The 22,514-nt window shown below is 44.2% G+C and overlaps 1 protein-coding gene across 1 annotated transcript in view; it reads right to left on the bottom strand.

Annotated features, from left to right (window-relative positions):
- Window positions 1-21,091, bottom strand: part of DDX27 (DEAD-box helicase 27) — a 43,638-nt gene extending 22,547 nt beyond the window's left edge. Inside the window, exons 1-9 of the mRNA XM_089673404.1 lie at window positions 20,898-21,091; window positions 17,261-17,404; window positions 17,114-17,173; window positions 16,914-17,040; window positions 11,144-11,187; window positions 9,720-9,803; window positions 4,059-4,164; window positions 1,256-1,429; window positions 377-527 (exon numbers count right to left, since the gene is read on the bottom strand). Of these exons, the coding sequence (XP_089529530.1) occupies window positions 377-527; window positions 1,256-1,429; window positions 4,059-4,164; window positions 9,720-9,803; window positions 11,144-11,187; window positions 16,914-17,040; window positions 17,114-17,173; window positions 17,261-17,404; window positions 20,898-20,972 (965 nt within the window). The 5' untranslated portion in view covers window positions 20,973-21,091. The remainder of the gene's footprint in view (window positions 1-376; window positions 528-1,255; window positions 1,430-4,058; window positions 4,165-9,719; window positions 9,804-11,143; window positions 11,188-16,913; window positions 17,041-17,113; window positions 17,174-17,260; window positions 17,405-20,897) is intronic.
- Window positions 21,092-22,514: the final 1,423 nt, after the last annotated feature.

Raw genomic sequence — 22,514 nt, 5'->3', positions numbered from 1 at the left:
GTCACTACAATTTTATTTATGGACTTATACATTTTTCAATTTCTTATTTTTCAATATTTCATATGTAATTTATACAAAATTATTTTGTTATGAGAAATTAATTAGTTTTCCAAACTTGGATATACATGTACAGTATAGTTGGGAGGTTTGTACGCAGGGACTTTCAAGATTAACAGTCCCTTCCAAATACAATAATATTTCACATAAAGGGTATATTTAGCGCCTACCTATTCTAATATTCATTAAATGAGGATTACCCTCTCCCTGTCAGGAGCTGTAAAATGATCAAAATTCAATATATTTCCAGCTGTTTTTTTTTTAAAAGATGAGCACAAGCTGTGATGAAAAATCAAATGCCTTGTCCACATATATTCACCTATCTGCTTCATCCAAGATCAGCACTTCAATGGCACTGAGGCTGAACGAGGGGCAATTGTGCAGATGGTCAATGAGCCTCCCAGGGGTGGCAATCAGGATATCAGGACCAGCTCGTAAGGCCGCTTCCTGTGACTTTACATCCAGACCACCTAGAAGAAGATAGGGGAGATACAGTTTTACCATAAAGATGAAGCATAACAAGAGCTGCAAACTACTGGAAATACAAGTAAACAGAAGGGGATTTCCAGCATACTCATTTGGATTTCAACTTGTTAGTAAAACGTGACACTGGTTCAGAATAGTCAGGCTTCAATGCTCAATGCCAGTTAAAACCAGGGTGCCCCATTTTGCAAATTGCAACCACAGCATCCAAGATAATGCCAAGGCCCAAACCTTTTTGACCAGTAAGTGGCGGTATGTCAGAGCACAACTATGGTTGCAATTTGCAAAGCCGTAAACCCCTGGGTTTGAGGATATCAGGGTCCTGAAACCATATGAATGAAGAAGTGAAAGTGTGTGTAGTCACCTGGAGATTCCTCCTCCACATTCCCATGTTCAGCTTACTAGAGGCACACACTGAAAGAATACCTTTAGTCGAGTGGATAAGCAAAACAACTTTATTAAAATACAGTGGGGTCATTTGTTTGTTACTGTGCCCACCATCCCACATGAGGAACTATTTAAATAAAGTATTGGTCCTCACCATTGCCAATCGGAAAAAAAAAAAAAAAGAAAAGCTGAGTGGTATTTAATAAAATGTACATTCAGTCCACTGCCTGCCAAGTCTAAAGTGTAAGCCCAACTACAGTACTTCTGCGTTTTAAAGAAACAAGCTGCATGTATCAAGGAATATATCCAGTATACCCAGTGCACTCACCCACAGTTAAGCAACAGGTAATCTCTGTGAACTGGGCAAGCTGTTTGGTGACGGTGTGCACCTGAATGCCGAGCTCACGTGTTGGGACCAGAACCAAGACCCTGGTGACTGGTGCTTCCCGTGGCTTGTAGATGAGACGTTCCAGAACTGGCAGCATGAATGCAGCTGTTTTACCTGTTGGAGAAAACCACAGTTGAATTACTATGCAGGAAAAAAAGAAAATGCACTTAGTGTCATGCAAGTAAAGTGCTGAAGGTGGGATGGCATCTATCATCCAAAGTTTATCATACAGGTGCTTTCATTCATAACAGATGGCATTTAATTAAAAAAAAGACCTCAACCTATAAAAGCTGTCATCACAAAAACAAATCACAGTCACTAGCTTTGAAGCAGGACTCGGCACTAATTAATCTGAAGGCCCAGTCCACCCAAAAGGCATTTTATTTATAGGTAAAGACTGACGGGACCGACTCAGCTGTTGTCTTCAAATGATCACGTTACTATAAAACTTTTTGTGTTCCACTGGTATGCATTCAACCATATTCTGCATTTTTCACAAACAAAATAAATAAAAATCCAGCAGGCAGAACAGAAGTTTCTTATAAGGCTTGGTGCACATCTGTGTGTGTGGTGCTGCTGCGGATCCGCACAAACATCTGTGCAGCCGCACCACCCGCACAGAGGAATGCAGACCCGCGGGTGGGTGCCATTAATTCTAATGGCACGTCGCCCGCACTGGAAAACATGACCATACTGGGAACCGAGGTTCCCGTGCGGGTTGCGTTTTCAGAAGTGCAGGGACTTCTCTGCGTGTCAGGGGGCACGAGAGTCCATTCAAATGAATGGGCTTTGGTGCCCACGCAAAACACGGCCCGCACAGCCGCATATGTGTGAACCAGGGCGAAGGGCCCCTTTCACATGATGGGTCAAGATCAGGTCCACCTCTTTGTTTTTCAGGCAGACCTGATCAGATGGTCCATTCACCCCTAAGGACAGGCGGGTGTAAACAGACTTGTGTGTTTACACATGCATACCTCTGGGTCCAATCTGGTCCACTCAAACAAAAAAAAAAAAAAAATGGAACGGGATCCACCCTCCTCTGTTAAAAGGATAAATTCACCTTTCATAACATGTTACACCCATATTCAAGGTATAACATGTAATGATCATACCGTGGTGTGGGGCCACACCATATGTACATAAAAACGAATGGGGGGGAGAGAAAAAAAAAAATGTAGATTTGAGTTGCATAGAATACTTGGGTTTGTTTCAGCATTTCTCTACAAGAACACAAAAGTAAACAATTGTTTTCTATGTGCCCTGTTCACACCACAATGTTGGTGTTATGCGAGATCTTTTTCTGTGCAGAAAAATGAACAAAAGTTGCAAATTTCTGCACAAAAAAAAAACACCCCCAACACAATCATTACACCATACAGGGCACATAGAAAACAGGTTTTGTACTCTCCAGTTTTAGTAAATCAACTCCATTAGTGACAATTTATTTATTTCAGGTACTTATATAGCGCCGTCAATTTACGCAGCGCTTTACATATATATTGTACATTCACATCAGTCCCTAACCCTCAAGGAGCGTACAATCTAAGGTCCCTAACTCACATTCATACATACACATACTAGGGCCAATTTAGACAGGAGCCAATTCACCTACCAGCATGTCTTTGGAGTGTAGGAGGAAACTGGAGTACCCGGAGGAAACCCAAGCAGGCATAGAGAAAACAGGCAAACTCCAGGCAGGTGGTGCCGTGGTTGGGATTCAAACCAACGACCCTAGTACTGCCAGGCAGAAGTGCTAACCATTTAGCCACTGTGCTGCCCAATGCATAAATATACTCTCATAAAAGGTGAATAGTCAGTGCAAGGGTATGAATCTAACAATGTGGAAATGTTTTTTAATAAATAAAACATTTTAAAGATTTCACACTATGGTAGTCTTCCTCCATCTCTCTCTATATGTTGTGTGAGACATTTAAAAGGAAAGAGGGCAGCTGGCCTAAGAAGGAGAAGGCTGATGGTGGTTATCCAGGATACTAAGCGCTGTAGAACTCACCTATGATAGGTAGTCATATAAATCTGAGCGAATTAACATCAATACTACCGGGACGATTGAGTGAAGTGAGGACTACAAGATTCAACAGAACCAGATTTGCCCTACCAAAGCAAGACAGACTCTTGTTGGAATATACGAGTCCACTACAGCTGGTGAGTGAGTGGGACCACTGGTGGGAAGCACAGAACACGAACCACAAAGTTTAAATCGAAGCAGCGCATGCACTATTTCAGCAATAAGTTTGACCAAGGACTTTATTTTATGTATTATATATATGATATATGTCAATTTGTTTTCGTTTTTGCTTTGGTTATACAGATTTGGCAGTGCTCTTAAATGTATGTTTAGTTAATGAGGGTTATACACTTTACAGAAGCGTCAGCCCTTGTATTTATATAATACCACATTGTTAATTGGGATACACATTTGTTGTTTTTGGCTCTTACAGAGTGCAGGTTATTAATAATTTAATTAGCATAATCTGTGTTTTTAAATGTTTTTTTACCATAACCAATCAAAGCCAATCCCACAAATATAGTGAATACTTACGTCATGAGTCTAGATTTGTGTATTGTCACTGTATCACTCACAATAGTCCCTATATTTGTATTTTCTGTGACATAGTAAAAAAAACACAAATATGGCCACATGAGCGAAGAATCCCTATTGAATGCCATTATAACATCCATATTTACTTTAATAAAACTCATTCTCTCTGAACTCCCTGCTCACCGGTCCCAGTAGCTGCACAGGCACAGATGTCTCTTCCCAACAATCCCACAGGGATGCAGGCCTTCTGGATAGGAGTGGGCTGTGTGAAGCTAAGAGCAGAAATTGCCTGTAACAGAAGAAGGTTCAGAACTTCCATTAACAACACTGTATTGAAAACAATTCCCAGAATGCTTTGCAATGTTGGATGCTGGACAAATACCAAAAGTCCATCAAACTCAATAATAATGGAAACATTTTAAAGTGGTTGTAAACGCTTACATGTACCTAGTGACTGTCCTCAGGTGATACAGAGAAGAAAGAATTGCTCCTACATACACTTACCGGACACTTTATTACAGCCCTGGCCAAAAGTTTTGAATGACACAAATATTACTTTTTACAAAGTCTGCTACTTCAGTGTTTTTAGATCTTTTTGTCACTGTTACTATGCTATACTTAAGTATAATTACAAGCATTTCATAAGTGTCAAAAGGCTTTTATTGACCATGACATTAAAGTGTTACAACAGTGAAATCAGTCTGTATATGCAGTAAAGCATGCTTGTTATACTCACTGTGGAACCTAAGGGGTTAATCCTCTGCATTGTGTAAAAAGGCTGTTTGATCCTGTCTTCTCTGATCCTCCCCTTTTTCAAGCAACCACCACTTATCTCCAGACTGAACCATAGGCATGCACATATTCAGTTTGGGGTGTATTGCTAGAAGGTTTTTTTTTTTTTTGGGAGAGTGCATGTGATCAGCACAGGGCCAATCAGCGCCATCCAGACAGAGGTCAGGGGTTTTGTATTCTCCAAGAGCAGAAAGAAAACTCCTCCTACAAGTTTTAGCTAGTGCGGAGCCGGACACTGAGAGAAGTCACAAGACTGCTCTAAGGTCTGATGAGAAAAGGTATTTAGCAGTTTATATTTACTAAAATAATTGCACTTCCATGTTGTATGTACTGTGGGAGACCAGATATAGTGGATGCAGGATCCGGGGAGACCAGATATAGTGGATGCAGGGTCCGGGGAGACCAGATATAGTGGATGCAGGATCCGGGGAGACCAGATATAGTGGATGCAGGGTCCGGGGAGACCAGATCTAGTGGATGCAGGGTCCGGGGAGACCAGATCTAGTGGATGCAGGGTCCGGGGAGACCAGATCTAGTGGATGCAGGGTCCGGGGAGACCAGATATAGTGGATGCAGGGTCCGGGGAGACCAGATATAGTGGATGCAGGGTCCGGGGAGACCAGATATAGTGGATGCAGGGTCCTGGGAGACCAGATATAGTGGATGCAGGGTCCGGGGAGACCAGATATAGTGGATGCAGGGTCCGGGGAGACCAGATATAGTGGATGCAGGGTCCGGGGTTTAGTAACACTTTAAGTTTATGCAAAGAGTCAATATCTGCAGTGTTGACCCTTCTTTCTCAAGACCTCTGCAATTCGCCCTGGCATGCTGTCAATCAACTTCTGGGCCACAACCTGACTGATGGCAGCCCTTTCTTGTATAATCAATGCTTGGAATTAATTAGAATTTGTGGGGTTTTTTGTTCACCTGCACCTTGAGGATTGACCACGCGTTCTCAGTGGGATTAAGGTCTAGGGAGTTTCCTGGCCAAGGACCCAAAATTTTGATGTTTTGTCTAGCAAGTACAAGACTTATCAGTGCGTTGGCCACTAGGTCACACTACGAAACAGTGGGTTAAGCATACCATGTCTAGAACCAAGGGCAAAAGCCAGGGCCCCTGAGCGTCCATCCTGTACAACTTCTCCAGACCAGTTATCTAAAGCCATGACTTTTATTCTCAGCATTAGGCAGAGTATGGAATGGTTAAAGTGATATTAAAAGGCATTTTTAAAATTGTTTTAAACCAAAAAGTTATGCTTACCTCCTGTGTGCAGTGGTTTTGCACAGAGCAGCCCAGATCTTCCTCGGTCTCCCCACTGGCACTAAAGGCCCCTCCCTCCTGCCTAGTGCCCCCATAGCAAGCAGCTTGCTATGGGGGCACCCAAGCAGGCTCACTACCGAGCCAATGTCTCCCACCGCTGTCTCAACAAATGAGCAGAGAGTCGTTGAATCGCGACGAAGCAAAAGGTAGGTATTAGAGAGGGAGCTGCACACAGAAGAGTTTTTACCTTCATGCACAGAATGCATAAAAGGTAAAAAGAAAAAAAAAAAAAAAACTTGAGCCTTTGCAACCACTTTAAAACTGCTGTTAGTGGTGTACCGAAACCGAAAATTTAAAATGCACTTGGCCAAAAACCAAAAACGCGCATTTTTAAAAATGAATATATATTTTTTTTGGAAAAAATACACTTTGGTTTTAAAAGAAATTATATATACCCCAATTGTTTTGTAAAATATGTAAGAGGATGTTACGGTGAGTAAATAGATACCCAACATGTCAGGCTTTAAAATTGTGCATGCTCGTGGAATGGCATGAAACTGCAGTACTTAATCTCCATGGGTGATGCTTTAAAAATGTCTACAGGTTAGCAGTGTAAAGTTACAGAGGAGGTCTAGTGCGAGAATTATTGCTCTTGCTCCGACGTTCGTGGCGATACCTCACGTGTGGTTTGAACACCGTTTACATATGTGGGCATGGCCAGGGGCGGACTGACAACTCATGGGGCTCCTGGGCAATAGGGGATCATGGGGCCCCTGTGTCCTTGCTCAAACTCAAAAAAGCCTATGAAAAAGGTACCAGGGACATCTCATGGGGCCCCCTACTGACCCCGGGCCCTTGGGCAGTGCCCGAGTTTCCAAATGGTCAGTCTGCCCCTGGGCATGGCCTACGTATGCGTTCACCACTATGTGCGAGCACAGGGGGACGGGGGCACTTTAAACCTTTTAAAAAAAAAATGTACCGTATTTTCCGGCGTATAAGACGACTTTTTAACCCCTGGAAATCTTCTACAAAGTCGGGGGTCGTCTTATACGCCGGGTGTTGTGCTGAAACCTTACCTGTACTTCCGAGCTGACGCTTCTGCGCATGTCTTCGGCAGCAGTAGACGATCGCTGATCACCATTCCTCGCAGAACTGCATGAGACGTCGGATGCAGCCGTTCAGTGCTCGATTGAGCTTGACTGAAACTGTGACATGTGCAGAAGCGTCTTCTTGCCGCTACCCGATGTGTATCCCTTCTCTGCATATCACAGTTTCAGTCAAGGTCAATCGAGCACTGAACGGCTGCATCCGACGTCTCATGCAGTTCTGTGAGGAATGGTGATCAGCGATCGTCTACTGCTGCCGAAGACATGTGCAGAAGCGTCAGCTAGGCAGTACCTTGCAGTTCTTGACCCCTTTAGGAAATACGGTAATTAACATTAATTATTGTATATTAATAACTGTGGCAGTTCTCAGATCATCTTGGAGACAGGGAGGGCTGGGCAGGCAGGGAGAGCTGACCCACCCAATCCAGGCAGGCTTTGTATGCAGTGTGCACAGAAAATACTGGTACATCGCTTGCCGTGATTGGTTGGTAGAGGGGGGTAGTCTTATACGGCGAGTATAGCCCAAACCCTATATTTTAACAGGAAAAGTAGGGGGGTCGTCTTATACGCCCAGTCGTCTTATACGCCGGAAAATACGGTAGTTAATTTTTTTTTTGCTTTTTTTTTTTTTTTGCACTGTTTCTTTTAAAAAGAAATGCATGCATCACTTGTGAAAGAAATAATTAGTGACAGCTCCTATTTATGGAGAGATACGGGGTCAATAAGACCCCGCATCTCTCCTCTGCAATGTAAAGCATTAGATAAAAAAAAAACGCATTGATCTAGAGCTTAAAAAAAATTAAAATAAAATAAAACCAGAAGTGACATCTCTCCAGTCCTCCAAGGGCACAGAGATGTGCGGCGGCCATCTTTCCTTCATTCATCTCTATGCCCAGCGCTGGGATCAATGGTTTCTCAGGCAAGACTGAACTACAAAGCAGCGCCAGCAGCGAGGGGCGGGGTTTGTTTCATTTCAGCCGATAGACGAAAGGGATGTTTTCGGCCGAAACGTTTCGGCCACTGGAATTTCCATGCATCCCTAACTGCTGTCAAATTTCTCTTTTTTTTTTTTGCCATCTTGTCCTATTGGGGTAATTTCACGCCACTTTTTCTCTCTCAAAGACAACAGGAAGAAAACTGAAATCTCTTCATAGAGACAAATTTCTATTAGTGGTAACGATAGGGTCTTATGCTCAGCCACACACAAAAACTAAACCAAAAAAGCAGCAAGTACCCAGCAATAAAATATTAAAAAGAAATAGTGCTGCGCTATAAAAAACTACTAACCCCTACATAAAAGGCATGAATAAATGGTAATTAAATATATCCAACTCAAACCGTGAAGATGATATCCCTATTACAAGGAATAAAAAATTGCTTTGTGTATTACCGCCTGAATAATAGTGGTACAAACCAATTAATGTGAATTAGAATCCAAATAGCCCCCTAACATGGGGTATAGACCACTAAACCGTGATCAATAATATTATACTATACACAAAAATATTAAAGATATTATAAATACATAATTGACCATTTAAATAGTGTGAGAATAAATGCAGAGCGACAGTCCACAATAAAGTGAACTACAAGGTGTAATTCCGTGAATCTTCTCCTTTAGTATATACTTGTGATATCCACCACCACCAGGCATGCACGCTCACATTCACCGATTGACCCACATCACATAGGTCAAATCAAGCAATACTCCAAATCCTCCTCTCCTCTGTATATCCAGGTCACTGAAAGCTCCATATCACCGAAACCAATGAAACATCATGTATGAGTAAATAAGAGAAAAGGGTCCCTCATAGTGTAATAAAGTTAATTTATTTTAAAACTTCGTAAAAAAACAGAAATGCACTCACAAAAGTAAGGGGCTAATTGCCCTCAAACAGCATGGAAACGTGTAAACAAAGATGGCGTCGATCGTCGACGTAACCGGAAATTACGTCACCAAGCTTTCACCCTACGTGTTACGTCCAGATATCACGTGACTTCATCAGGGATTTTAATATTTTTGTGTATAGTATAATATTATTTATCACGGTTTAGTGGTCTATACCACATGTTAGGGGGCTATTTGGATTCTAATTCACATGAATTGTTTTGTACCACTATTATTCAGGTGGTAATACACAAAGCAATTGTTTGTTCCTTGTAATAGGGATATCATATTCATGGTTTGAGTTGGTTATATTTAATTGCCATTTATTCATGCCTTTTACGTAGGGGTTAGTAGTTTTTGTAGCGCAGCACGATTTCTTTTATTTCCTATTAGAGGTGTTTGCAGAATATGTATCCCCATTGGAAGCTTTTTTCTCCATACTTGCTGTAAGTTTTTGGATACAGCATCACTTTATGTCACCAGGACAGAGCGAGCAGGAATTTCTCCAGTAGAAACCCAGACACCTGGTACTTCCCAGGTTGGTAGTCCCCAACCGATGCCCTTCACCTGCTGGAAAAGTGGTATAGAAGCAAATTACGGGATCCCCATGAGCTACTGCAACATCTGTTAGTGCTGTTTGTATGCCACTGCTTCTAGAAGCTCACAAAGTCTATAGTCAATGACAGATCATAATCCAATTGAACCAAAAAAAAAAAAAAAAAAAGGCTTAGACCTGCAAATCTGTATTGAATGCAGTATTTTTATATTCGGTTTTACAGTGCAACGCATACTAGTACCTTTAGCAGGGGTCGAGAAAGATTCATGTCCTGGAAAGTCAAGTTTTCATCAAACTGAGAAGCATCTTCAAAAAACCCAGAGTTCTAAAAATCAAAATATTATTATTGTTATACAGGATTTATATAGCGCCAACAGTTTGCTCAGCACTTTACAATATAATGGGAGACAATACAGCAACAATACAGTTCAATACAAGAGGGATAGGAGGGCCCTGCTCCTTGGAGCTTACAATTATATACATGAATAAGGAGTTTCTAACTGGTAATTATAAAGGCCCATTCACACACATACCCTTAACCTGTTGCCACCCACATAACACACACATGCGGCGGCAAAAAGGCAAGCATTAATGTCTACACCAGTGTTTCTCAACCTTTTTTCAGACAAGACACTCTTTAAAATTATGCACAGTCTTGAGGCCCCCCATTCTAAAATATGAAAAACTTTTCTAATAGTTTTGTATAACGCAGCAACATCCACACATGTAGGACACCCAATGTTAGTGGTGATTTATTCTTTCAGAGCAAATACACTTTTTCATACTGGTACTGACTAGTATTCCAGTGTTTCTCTTCTCTCTTTTTTCTCCATCACTGAGCTAATGTGACCCCATCACTGAGGGAGAGGGGCAGGGGAGGGTCAAACTAGGACATCTGACACCTCCTTATCATGATGATGTCATTGGTTGTCAGGATGCCGGCGGCTAGAAGGTCATAATGTTGCACAATGAAAACCTGTGACTTTGTAACTAAAAGGCAGACTTGTTCCACCTGCTGGCTTGTATACAAGTTTTGGGCAATTTTTAGACATTTTGCCAAGGCATCCCTGAAAAAACCTCAAGGCAACCCTGGTTGTGAAAGGCTGGTCTACATGCTGCACATAGGAGTCACTGGGCAGCCTATATCTCTGTGCTGAGTGCATGCTCACAACACAGACACTGAGCTATCAAAGACAGCTCTCTGTTCCACTAAAACTGTAGCTGGCGGGAATGGCTCCCGATAATGTGATCACCGTGACAGCTAATCACAGTGGTCACATGATCACCAATCCTTCCTGCTCCCCTGGGCATTCAGAAACTTTGAAAGGGAAGCGGGACCCAGGGTAATAACTGCTTTATGATCAGTAGACCGCAAACTTGTGGAAGTTTAGACAATTACTGAAGTCAGTTATTACACAACATGGAAACCGTTTAAATCTCAGATTAGGTTTTTATTGCTGTCTTGGCTCTCCTTGGCCAGATTTCACCAACATCCTTTCTGGCTACAATGACAAGCAGTAAGAAGAAATTTCTCCAATAAGGAAACAGACAGCAAAAACCTGACAATCTGTCTCTTATCAAAGAAAACACAAAAACAGTTTTGCTGGAATTCTACTTTAATTTGATTACAAGAAAGATCGGGTCACAGTCATACAAATATCTTACCCCAGTTCTTTTCTTCTTCTTTTTCTCTTTAACTCTTAGTGTGTCTGAATAAGAAAAAAAAAAAAAAAAAACAGCCAAAATCGTGAAGACGGGTGCACTTGTATACTACTTGACCTCAAGAGATCCAAGATTTCAACCCCTGCCATGGCAACAATCTTGTCCTCGCTCCCTACTCAAATGTACTAGGCTACTGTATAAACACCTCGACCAAACAGCTCATTTTTGTTCAGGTATCACCGCATTATACTCCTTAAAAACAAACACACCATCTTGTTCCAGAGCAGCCTGTATTTCTCCTGAGGTTGCCTGTGGGTTTTTCTTTGAATCCCAGACAATTCTTCTGTCAGTTATGGCTGCAATCCTTCTTGGTCTACCTGACCTTGGCTTGGTATCAAGAGATCCCGAACTTTCCACTTCTTAACCGCTAGTCTACAGGGCACTTATACCCCCTTCCTGCCCAGGCCAATTTCCAGCTTTCAGCGCGGTCACACTTTGAATGACAATTGCGTGGTCATGCAACACTGTACCCATATGAAATTTTTATCATTTTTTTGTGACAGATAGAGCTTTCTTTTGGTGGTATTTAATCACCTCTGGGTTTTTTATTTTTTCTTAAACAAACCAAAAACCGCTGAAAATTTTGAAAAAAAAAACGTTTTTTCTTAGTTTTTGTTGTAAACTTTTGTAAATAAGTGATTTTTCTCCTTCACTGATGCACACTAATGAGGCTGCAGTGATGGGCACTGATAGGCTGCACTGATGGACACTGATGAGGAGGCACTGATGGGCATTGACAGGCATCACTGATGGGCACTGAAAAGCAGCACTGATAGGCGGCACAGAAAGGCAGCTCAGATGGGCACTGACATGTGGCATTGATATGCACTGGTAGGCACTGATATGTGGTATTGATGTGGCACTGTACAGCACAGACAGGTGGCACTTCTGGGGCCACACTGATCACCAGTGCCCTGATGATCAGTGTACATGTCCCCTCTGCGGAATGCCAATTACCAGCTCTCCTCTTCTCTCAAGCTGTCAGCGTGACAGCTCGTGAGGAGAGAAATGCCGTTAACCGGCATTTCCCTGTTTACATGTGATCAGCTGTGATTGGACACAGCTGATCACATGACCAAGCCGACATCTTCAGCTCTTTCCGTAGATCGGTGATCGGCTTTGTCTGAGAGACACAGCGCACCGCCGATCGCTTCCTGAGCCGCGCATGTGCGGTGAGAATGGGAGGACGTCCTCCCAGAACGAGAACCACCTTGCGCCCGTCATTGGACTATATGGCGGGCAGGAGGTGGTTAATAGGTGATTTAACATTAGTGATTGGCATATTCAAGGCTTTGTACATCTTTTTATGTCCTTTTCCATTTTTATAAAGTTCCATTACCTTGTTACGCAGGACTTTTGACAGTTCTTTTCTGATCCCCATGGCTCAGTATCTAGCCTAGTTAGTGCTTCCACATAAGAGCTAACAAACTCATTGACTATTTATACACTGACACGAATTGCAATTTAAAAAGCCACAGATGTGGGACATTAACCTCTAATTGGCATTTTAACCCGTGTGTGTCACCTTGTCTGTACCAAGGCCAAACATTCCAGGGTATGTAAAACTTGTGATCCGGGCCATTTGGGCGATTTCTGTTATCATTATGATTTAAAAAGGAGCCAAACAACGATTTGATAATAAATGGCTTCATATGATCATCATCCTTCAATAAAAGAGCATTTTTTGGTATGATCAGTCATATTTTCAATATCAATGCCAAAATTTCACAATTTCTGCCAGGGTATGCAAACTTTTGAGCACAACTGTATGTATTTCCCAGCATATAGACTTATGTTTGACTTTGGTTGTGATGTAAAAATGAAAAAAAGCCATTCGAAAAATATGAGTTTGCAATCTACTTCTTGCTAATACTTGTGCACTTTCTGTTGTGATTTCAAGTTTCAAGCTTTAACGTGGTTCTAAAAGGCATAAGGTTTCTGCATTAAAGGTAAAAATCTTCCATGATAAGCTCCCCCCAGCCCTTCTTTATATACTTACATGGCTCCTCTTTCAATCCAGCGATTCTGAAGCATTGCTGCGCTCTCTCTTCCTGTATTCACAGGGCACAGAGGAAGCAGCAGGAACCCTTGGCTGCTGCTGTCAATTTAATATTGTGAGGAGGCCGAGCCACTCTGTGTGATGCACACAGCCCAGCACAGAAGCATGAGTGTCCCCACAGCACACAGCTTGCTATGGGAACACCCAGAGGAGGAGAAGACAGCACCAGTGGGGGGACCCCAAGACAGTGAGGTCAGAGGCCGCAAAACCATTGCACAGAGCAGGTTAAGTAGAACATGTTTATTTTCTTAATTTAAGGAAAATAAGCTTTTACAACCACTTTATACACTCTACAATCGGTGGATAATGTGACCAGCATGACAGCTAGTCACAGCGATCACATATACCGTATTTTTCGCTACATAAGACGCACTTTTTTCCCCCCAAAAAAGGGGGGAAAATGTCAGTGCGTCTTATGGAGCGAATATGGAGCGGCCGGTCCGGTATTTCCACCGCGGCCGTGTCAGAATACCGGGCCGCCGCTCAGCTCTGCAGCGTGACATTATGGAGATGACTGCTGACCTTTGGGGAGGTGGGGAGCGGGTACCTGAATTTGACAGGTACCTGCTCTTACTTCTTTGATCTTACTTGTTCCTCTATCCAGCGGCGCGCTGTCTTCCGGCTTCTGTAGTGTGGGCATTGGGCATGACAGCCGGGTGCCAAGTGCGCATGCGCAAGAAGCGGTGCTTTTTGTGAATGGTAAGGCGGTACCTGGGACACATGACAGATCCCAGAAGCCGCCGGACCAATCACAAAGCGCAAGTGCTTCTCGCTCATGCGCACTGGGCACCCGGCTGTCATGCCGAGCACCATTACAGAAGCCGGGAAGACAGCGCGCGGCTGGATCGAGGAACAGGTAAGATCAAACAAAAACTCTGCGGAAGTAAGAGCGGGTACCTGTCAAATTCAGGTACCCGCTCCCCACCTCCCCAAAGGTCAGCAGTCATCTGTACTGTCCGCAGTCTCTGGTCATCCCTGGGCTGTCCGCAGTCTCTGGTCATCCCTGTGCTGTCCGCAGTCTCTGGTCATCCCTGTGCTGTCCGCAGTCTCTGGTCATCTCCTGTACTGTCTGCAGTCCATTAGTTCAGAAATTTTTTTTTTCCTGTTTTCTGACTCTAAAACCTAGGTGCGTCTTATGGGGCGAAAAATACGGTAATATGTTTACTGGAATGGTTAGATTGTATAATAGGGAAGATTTCTGTTCACTAACGATCATACCACTGTGTCAGGAATTCAAGGAAAATCTCCCAATCTGGGGCACAGAAGAACCTTTAGAATCGTTTTAACCTTTTTTTTCTTTTTGTAAAATAACAAACATGTCTATACTTACCTGCTGTGTGCAGTGGTTTTGCACAGAGCAGCCTGGATCCTCGTCTTCTTGGGTTCCGCACAGGCTCTCCTGGCTCCTCCTGTCTCTCGGGTGCCCCCACAGCAAGCAGCTTGCTATAGGGGCACCCGCTGTTCCATATGTCCATTCACACATGGAGCCGTGGATTGGCCCTACCCCTCTCTCTCATTGGCTGACTGGCTGTGATTGCCAATGCTGTTTCAGCCAATGAGGAGGCAGAAGTATTAACTCTCCAGGGCTTCGAAGGGGCCAATAACAGGGAGAGGCCAGGGAATCAGGTGTGTGAATGACCTATGGATAAAGTCCAGGAGATGCAGCCCTCCTCAGATGGGGAGATCAACAAACTGGAAAAAAAAAGCTCACAGGTGCGCAAACACCCAGCGCATTACCCAAGGTTTATTAAAATGTTTAAAAAGACAAAAAAACATACTCACAGACTTAGTGTATAAAACGCCTGTAAGGCCATAGTGATGGCCGAAATGATGGCAGAGTGTCTGACTTGTGGTGTGGTCAGCCTACTGATGCGTTTCGGGGACGTGCCCCTTTCCTCAGAGATAAAAGTTTTTTTAGCTCTGAGGAAAGGGACATTTTAATAAATCTTGGATAATGCACTAGGTGTTTGTCCAACCTGTGTGCTTTTTTTCCAATGAGGAGGCAGAGACCTGGGGCAGCCGAGGCTGTCATTCACATTGCTGGATCGTGATGAGGTTCAGGTAAGTATTAAAGGGGCTGGGGGAGCTGCTGCACACAGATTGTTTTACCTTCAGCCTTTACAACCACTTTAATAGTAAAGTGAAGGAAAGTTAGGATGTTCCAAACAGGGACTTGGGTGGCAAAAAGATGGGGCATTTCTAATCTGCCTATAAAGCCTCGTTCACATGGGTGTACTACAACAATCACCCGTGTGAGCCTTGTTTGCACGCATGGGGATACATGCATTCTGTGCATCCCCATGCAGTCCTATATCACACAGTTACATAGTTAGTCTGGCTCAGGGGCGGACTGACAATTCATGGGGCCCCCGGGCAATAGGGGATCATGGGGCCCCTGTGTTCTTGCCCAAACTCAAAAAAGCCTATGAAAAAGGTACCAGGGGCATCTCATGGGGCCAACTACTGACCCCGGGCCCTCGGGCAGTGCCCGAGTTTCCAAATGGTCAGTCCGCCCCTGGTCTGGCTGAAGAAAGACAAAAGTCCATCCAGTTCAACCATTATAAAAAAAAAAAGTTATAATCCTACACCCACAGTTGATCCAGAGGAAGGCAAAAAAAAAAAAAAACCTAGTTGAGACCCAGCAGCTGCATGGCCCCGAATACAAATTGACTACATCTAGGGTTGTGCGCACACAGCCTCATGGATATCACATTGGAAGCAGCGGCTGTGTTCATGCAGTTGCAGGGTCCTAATTGAAATGAACAGGACTGCCTGCTTGGGGATTTATGGATCAACTGTGAATCCTCGTGCGGGCAAACATGGCTCAGACATGGGTGTACACTGTAAGGGCTCATGTACACGGGGTGTTTGGAAAACTCTTCTGAACGATGGAAACTGACAGCTGGAAAAAGTAGGTTAAAAAAACGGCAGTTTAGCTGCGTTTGCATACCGCATTTATGTGTGCGCGTTTAGAAGCGTTTTTAAAACATAACCTCAGGAGACCTTCCAAAATGCCTAGAATGCACTGAAAAACAGTAAAAAAATTAACTATTTCAGACATTTTGAGAGGAAAAGAGAGAGCAGAAGCAGAGAGAGCAGTATGTGTTGAGATGACCTGTCTTTTCTGTTTGTATTCACTATGGATCCCATCATGAGCATAATGCAGCATGTTCTACCATTTTTTCCTTCACGCGAAAACTGGAACTGACTGCACTGGTGTACCGGGTCCATTTGAATACATGGAAAATGCTTTGCATGCATTTCTGATTATGATAACAGGCTCTGGACAGCATCTGGACATGGAACAGTTAAAAAACGCTTCTAAACGCGGTTAACCTCGTTTACAAGCGCTTGAAACGCTGGTAAAATCTACTCCTGAAGGCAAGTTTGGTGCGTTCAAAAAAAAAAAAAAAAAACTACTGTAAACTCAAATGCCTGTAAACGACTATGTGTACATGGACACATAGAAAAACATTAGGGAGAGTTCAGGGGCAGCTGAAATAAATGTCGAACAGCTCCTGAACGTCAGTTTAGGAGCTGCAGTGTACATGAGCCCTAATATGCCTGTGTGAACAAGGCCTTAGGTGCAAAAGCCTAATGCAACAGCCATTCCATTGTGAGGCTAGAGAAAAACACACCAGTGAAGAATCTTACCTGCTTTAGTTAGAACAGTTTCCTCCTCTGATGAGAATTCCTCCTCGCTCTCCTCATTCTCCTCCTCCTCCTCACTCTTTACTGCTTCATCCTTTTCTGGCTGTTGAGTGCTTTTCTCTGCTTTATCCTGTAGTAAATGGAAAGACATCAGAATGCTGATCCTGAGAGGACACAACACAGACCTAGGCACAGATACTGACCTGGTTCTTCCTCTTCTTTCTCACAGACTCGATCTTCTCATCTAGGCTTGTTACGGTTCTCTAGATTAGAAAGAAGATCAAAGCGGTGAGATCTGCAAAGGCCTTGTCGCCAACACTCGCTATGGGGGGCATATCTTGTATTCACACCTTTTTGAGCTGCTTCATAACATCATCCATCACCCAGCTGTCATCGTCCTGGCCATCCCGCTCTGCAAACACAAACTCAGCATTGAAGTCCTCGCTGCGTTTACAGTTGGCTTGCTTCTTCTTTCCGAGGACAATTGGCTGTTCCTGTTATATGAAGGAATCAATGACAAGTAAACAAACTCTTCAGCTCCATTCAGTGTTCTCTGTATATAGCAGTCAGGGTCTCTGGAACTATATAGTTCCGTTTCTCCAATTTATTATACAAGATATCACTTCACAGCAGCCAGTGTTTACCAATTACCTCCAAGTCCCTGTCCTATAAAAATGCTATTTGACTGGCTGTCGTAGTTAAAGTGTTACTAAATCCACAACAGTAAAATCTGTCTGTATATGCAGTACAGCATGCTTTTTATACTCACTTGGGAGGGGTTAATCCTCTGCATTGTGTAAATAGAATGTTTGATCCTGTCTTCTCTGATCCTCCCCTTCTTCTACTTTCCCCAATCCATCTGTCATAGTTAGAGCAACAGTGGCAGGTCTGCACATGCTCCATTTGGTGTGTATTGGTAGACAGAGTGCATGTGATCAGCACAGGGCCAATCAGCGCTGTCCAGACAGAGGGTCAGGGGTCCTGCAGGCTCACAGGACAGTCAGAGAAGAATGAAAATTCCTCCTACAAGATTAACCAGTGCTGGGCTGAACACTGATAGAAGTCACAAGACTGCTCTAACTGCTGATGAGAAAAATATTTAGCAGTTTATATTTATTAAAATAATTGCATTTCCATGTTCTGTGTGATACCAGATATAGTGAATGCAGGGTCCTGGGTTTAGTAGTACTTTAACAGCTTCCCTACCGTCCAATAAAGCAGAACTACTGTTACAGGGCTGCCGAGGAACACTGACAGGGGAGAGGTCTGTATGTAAACAATACAGATCTCTGCCCTGTCAGCACCAGCATGCTGCTTTGTATTGCTCTGCATAGCAGAGCAGTACAAAGCAGCATGCTTACACAGTAAAACAGCACACAGTTAACCCCTTCCTGCCTAGTGTCATTAATACAGTGTCAGTGCTTTTTATTAGCACTGATCACTGTATTAGTGTCAATGGGAATGTCAGTGGCAGTTAGTCAATTTCCCCCGTGTCAGAATGCCTGCCACAGTCCCACTATAAGTCACTGATCGTTGCCATTACTAGTATAAAAAAAATAAAACTTCCAGTATATATACACCGCCGCCATTTGCAGACATTATAACTTTCACGTTAATTTACATGTATTGGGATTTTTTTTTGGACTACATTTTGGACTAAATTTATTATGAAATTAGATTTTTTTTTACTGGATATGTTTTATAGCAAAAAAGTCAAAAATATTGTTTTTTTTTTTTAATTGTCAGACTCTTTTGTTTATAGCTCAAAAAATAAAAAATATACAGGCAATCAAATACCACTGAAAGCCCTATTTGTGGGAAAAAAAGGAAAAAAAAATTTAATTTGCATGACCGTGCAATTATCAGCTGAATTAACGTAATGCCATATCACAAACAATGGCCTGGTCAGGAATGGGGGGGGGGGGGGTAAATCATCTGCAGGGCAAGAGGTTAAAGGCTATATAACACAGGGATACCATATACCTGCGATCTCTTCGCAGCCCCGGCCACAGTCAAGTATTTTTGCTATAATGTACATTGTATGCTCAACATATATGTACATTATTTTGTGCTTACCTTGTAACATGTCCTTCGGCAGCAAAGTGACAGCTACTACTTGCTTGTTGCTCTGTCACCAGCAGCACAACATTTTTACCTTTGACTGTTTTCAAGATATTACCAGCAAAATGTGTGCAAAAACAGGACTTTTTTTTTTTCACCAAAAAAGCGACATTTACAGACTATGCCAAAGACCTTTTCCTCATTCAGCACCGTCACTGCTGACCAAGGAAGAGGTCCTAAAGGCTCCTTTCACACTTGTGGCCAGGGGGCAATAAAGACAGCTGATCGGACTGTTTACAGCCTTCATCCAACTACAAGCATACACTGTGCAGTTCAGATGGACTCACATTGCTGGTACCATGATGCTTTGCATCACAATGCGGCAATTTTAATGCTACGTCAAGTTTGACAGACAGCACTGCTAGTCAGACTCCCATATGTAAGTGAATGAGACCCTGCTGCTACTGTGAGACAAACACATGCAGCACTTTCCTGCAATGCCGCAAGAAAAAAAATCAAAAACTCAAACACATTGGTAAGGGGGTAAAGTAGGTGGCAGTACTGCCTCTAAACCTAATTTTACCATCCTCTGAAAAGTGATCCACTGAAGATAGCCTTTCAGGAAGAGCAGCATATGCACCTGCAAATGTGAAAGAAGCCCAACAAACCCAATGCTTGCTTATTGGTAATAATAAGGCTAAATTTAGACTTGTGTCCAAATCGACACTCATCTGAAAATCATTCTGCATAGCTTTTCAGAGGTCATTTCTTTCTCCAGCGATTGCTTCTGCGCAGCCCCCCTCCTTCTCCAGCGCTCGCTTCTGCGCAGCCCCCCTCCTTCTCCAGCGCTCGCTTCTGCGCAGCCCCCCTCCTTCTCCAGCGCTCGCTTCTGCGCAGCCCCCCTCCTTCTCCAGCGCTCGCTTCTGCGCCGCCCCTCCTTCAGCGCTCGCTTCTGCGTCGCCCCCTCCTCCAGCGCTCGCTTCTGCGCAGCCCCCCCCTTCTCCAGCGCTCGCTTCTGCGCCGCCCCCTCCTTCTCCAGCGCTCGCTTCTGCGCCGCCCCCTCCTTCTCCAGCGCTCGCTTCTGCGCAGCCCCCCCCTTCTCCAGCGCTCGCTTCTGCGCCGCCCCCTCCTTCTCCAGCGCTCGCTTCTGCGCCGCCCCTTCCTCCAGCGCTCGCTTCTGCGCCGCCCCCTCCTCCAGCGTTCGCTTCTGCGCCGCCCCCTCTTCCAGCGTTCGCTTCTGCGCCGCCCCCTCCTCCAGCATTCGCTTCTGCGCCGCCCCCTCCTCCAGCATTCGCTTCTGCGCCGCCCCCTCCTCCAGCATTCGCTTCTGCGCCGCCCCCTCCTCCAGCGCTCGCTTCTGCGCCGCCCCCCTCCTCCAGCGCTCGCTTCTGCGCCGCCCCCCTCCTCCAGCGCTCGCTTCTGCGCCGCCCCCCTCCTCCAGCGCTCGCTTCTGCGCCGCCCCCCTCCTTCTCCAGCGCTCGCTTCTGCGCCGCCCCCTCCTCCAGCGCTCGCTTCTGCGCCGCCCCCTCCTCCAGCGCTCGCTTCTGCGCCGCCCCCTCCTCCAGCGCTCGCTTCTGCGCCGCCCCCCTCCTTCTCCAGCACTCGCTTCTGCGCCGCCCCTCCTCCAGCGCTCGCTTCTGCGCCGCCCCCTCCTCCAGCGCTCGCTTCTGCGCCGCCCCCCCCCCCCTCTTTCTGCAGCGCGCCCAGTGAAGTGCATGGGGCTGTGAAAGTACTGAATCCAATGAAGGGGCAAGCTCTGATGGCCCCTATATTGGCTCCTTCAGAGGTCTGGTAGTCTGTAGGTATACCCGTATCGGATCTCCTTTGAGCTGCAGCCGCAAGTGACAGCTCCAGTGCGGATCAAAGGACGGATCGCCAGCGAGTGTACACATTAGGGACCTCACTCATCACACCCTCCGATCTCACCTCTTCCTCCTCCTCAGACTCCGGCTCCTCCGGAACCTCGTCATCGATGGTTCTGATCAGATCCAGATCGGACATGTTGCGGCCGATATCCAAGAACGGATCGCTGTGCACACAGGGCTGACCGGCCACCTTACCATCCGGATCTCTCTGCACTGCACGTGTACTCCTACCAATACCCGGAAGCAATTCCACTTTCCGGAAACACATGGCTGTGGGGGAGGAGTCTGTCAACCAATATGTGCGTGGATTGGGAAATCAGGCTGCAGACTGGAGCTCCACTTTAGACAGGAAACATGTGACCTCCACTTCCTCGAGTTGTGTCTATTGGTTGTTTGTTACATTAAAGTTCATTAGAAAAAAGTTGGAGTGGAGGTCGCATGCTTCATGTGGAATGGGGCTCCAGTCTGGAGCTTTGGTTGTTTGTCACATTAAAGCGGTAGTAAACTGCAACCCTTGAAAAAAAAACAGCAAGTCAATGACATAATGTGCTAGTATGTATCGCAAAATGGCACATAATGTGAAAATTACCTTAAAACTAAGCCCTCCAGCGGCGCGCTGTCACCACTGATGGCTTCCATCTTCACCCAGTCCTTCTTCCAGTGGTTTGAATGGCCATGCCGTGATAACGTCATTCTCTACACCAAACCATGGTGACGTCATCCTCAGAGCACACAGCTCTGGAGGAACAGCATGGGCATGCTGTTCCTTTACAGCACAGAGCCAGTTTACAAGTAAATATCTCTAAAATGGTGTACGTTTAGGAGATACTTACAGTACCTACAGGTACAGGCTTTACAGACTTTACTACCACTTTAAAGTTCATTTTTAAAAAATGATGGAGTGGTGGTCAAATGTTTCCTATTGAAAATGGAGCTCCAGTCTACAGCCAGACTCCCTTACCGACTTCACCATAGGGACAGATGGGTCAGGTACATTGGGCTTTATTATCCATAGGTGTTCTCTGATGGGACAAAGGAGAGAAAAAAGAAAGAAGTGCAAACCCTAGCACAGTTAATCAATTTAATATGATTTAAAATATATAAACTCATTGTACGTGTATAACACAGGACGAATGACTTTATTTTTAATGCATAATAAAAGGATTAACCACTTGCCCTCCAGAAGATTTACCGCCTTAATGACCAGGCCAATTTTTTGCTATTTGGCACTGTACTATTTCAACTGGTAATTGCGTGGTCATGCAATGGTGTACCCAACAAAATGTATGTCCTTCTTTCACACAAATAGAGCTTTCTTTTGGTGGTATTTGATCACCTGCTACGTGTCTTTGGTAAAAAAAAACCATTCCAATATATGTACATAAATTGGTTTGTGTGAAAGTTATAATGTGTACAAACTATGGTATATATATATATATATATATATATATATATATATATATATATTGGAATTTACGCAGCTTTTACTTTCTGACTACCTATCACATTTCTTGAGGTGCTAAGATGCCAAGGCAGTACAAAAGCCCCCCAAATGTCCCATTTTTGGAAAGTGGACACCCCAAGGATATTTCTAAAAGGCATGTTGAGTCCATGGAAGATTTTATTTTTTACCACAAATTTTTGGAAAAATGACAAAAAAAGGTTTGTTTTTTGTTTT

Source organism: Staurois parvus, unplaced genomic scaffold (assembly GCF_062004578.1).
Source record: "Staurois parvus isolate SC_StPar_1 unplaced genomic scaffold, SC_StPar_1.0 ptg000137l, whole genome shotgun sequence".
In the NCBI taxonomy this organism is placed as follows: domain Eukaryota; kingdom Metazoa; phylum Chordata; class Amphibia; order Anura; family Ranidae; genus Staurois; species Staurois parvus.
The sequence above is the reverse complement of the archived record's forward strand: the minus strand, read 5'-3'. Positions and strand labels throughout refer to the sequence as shown.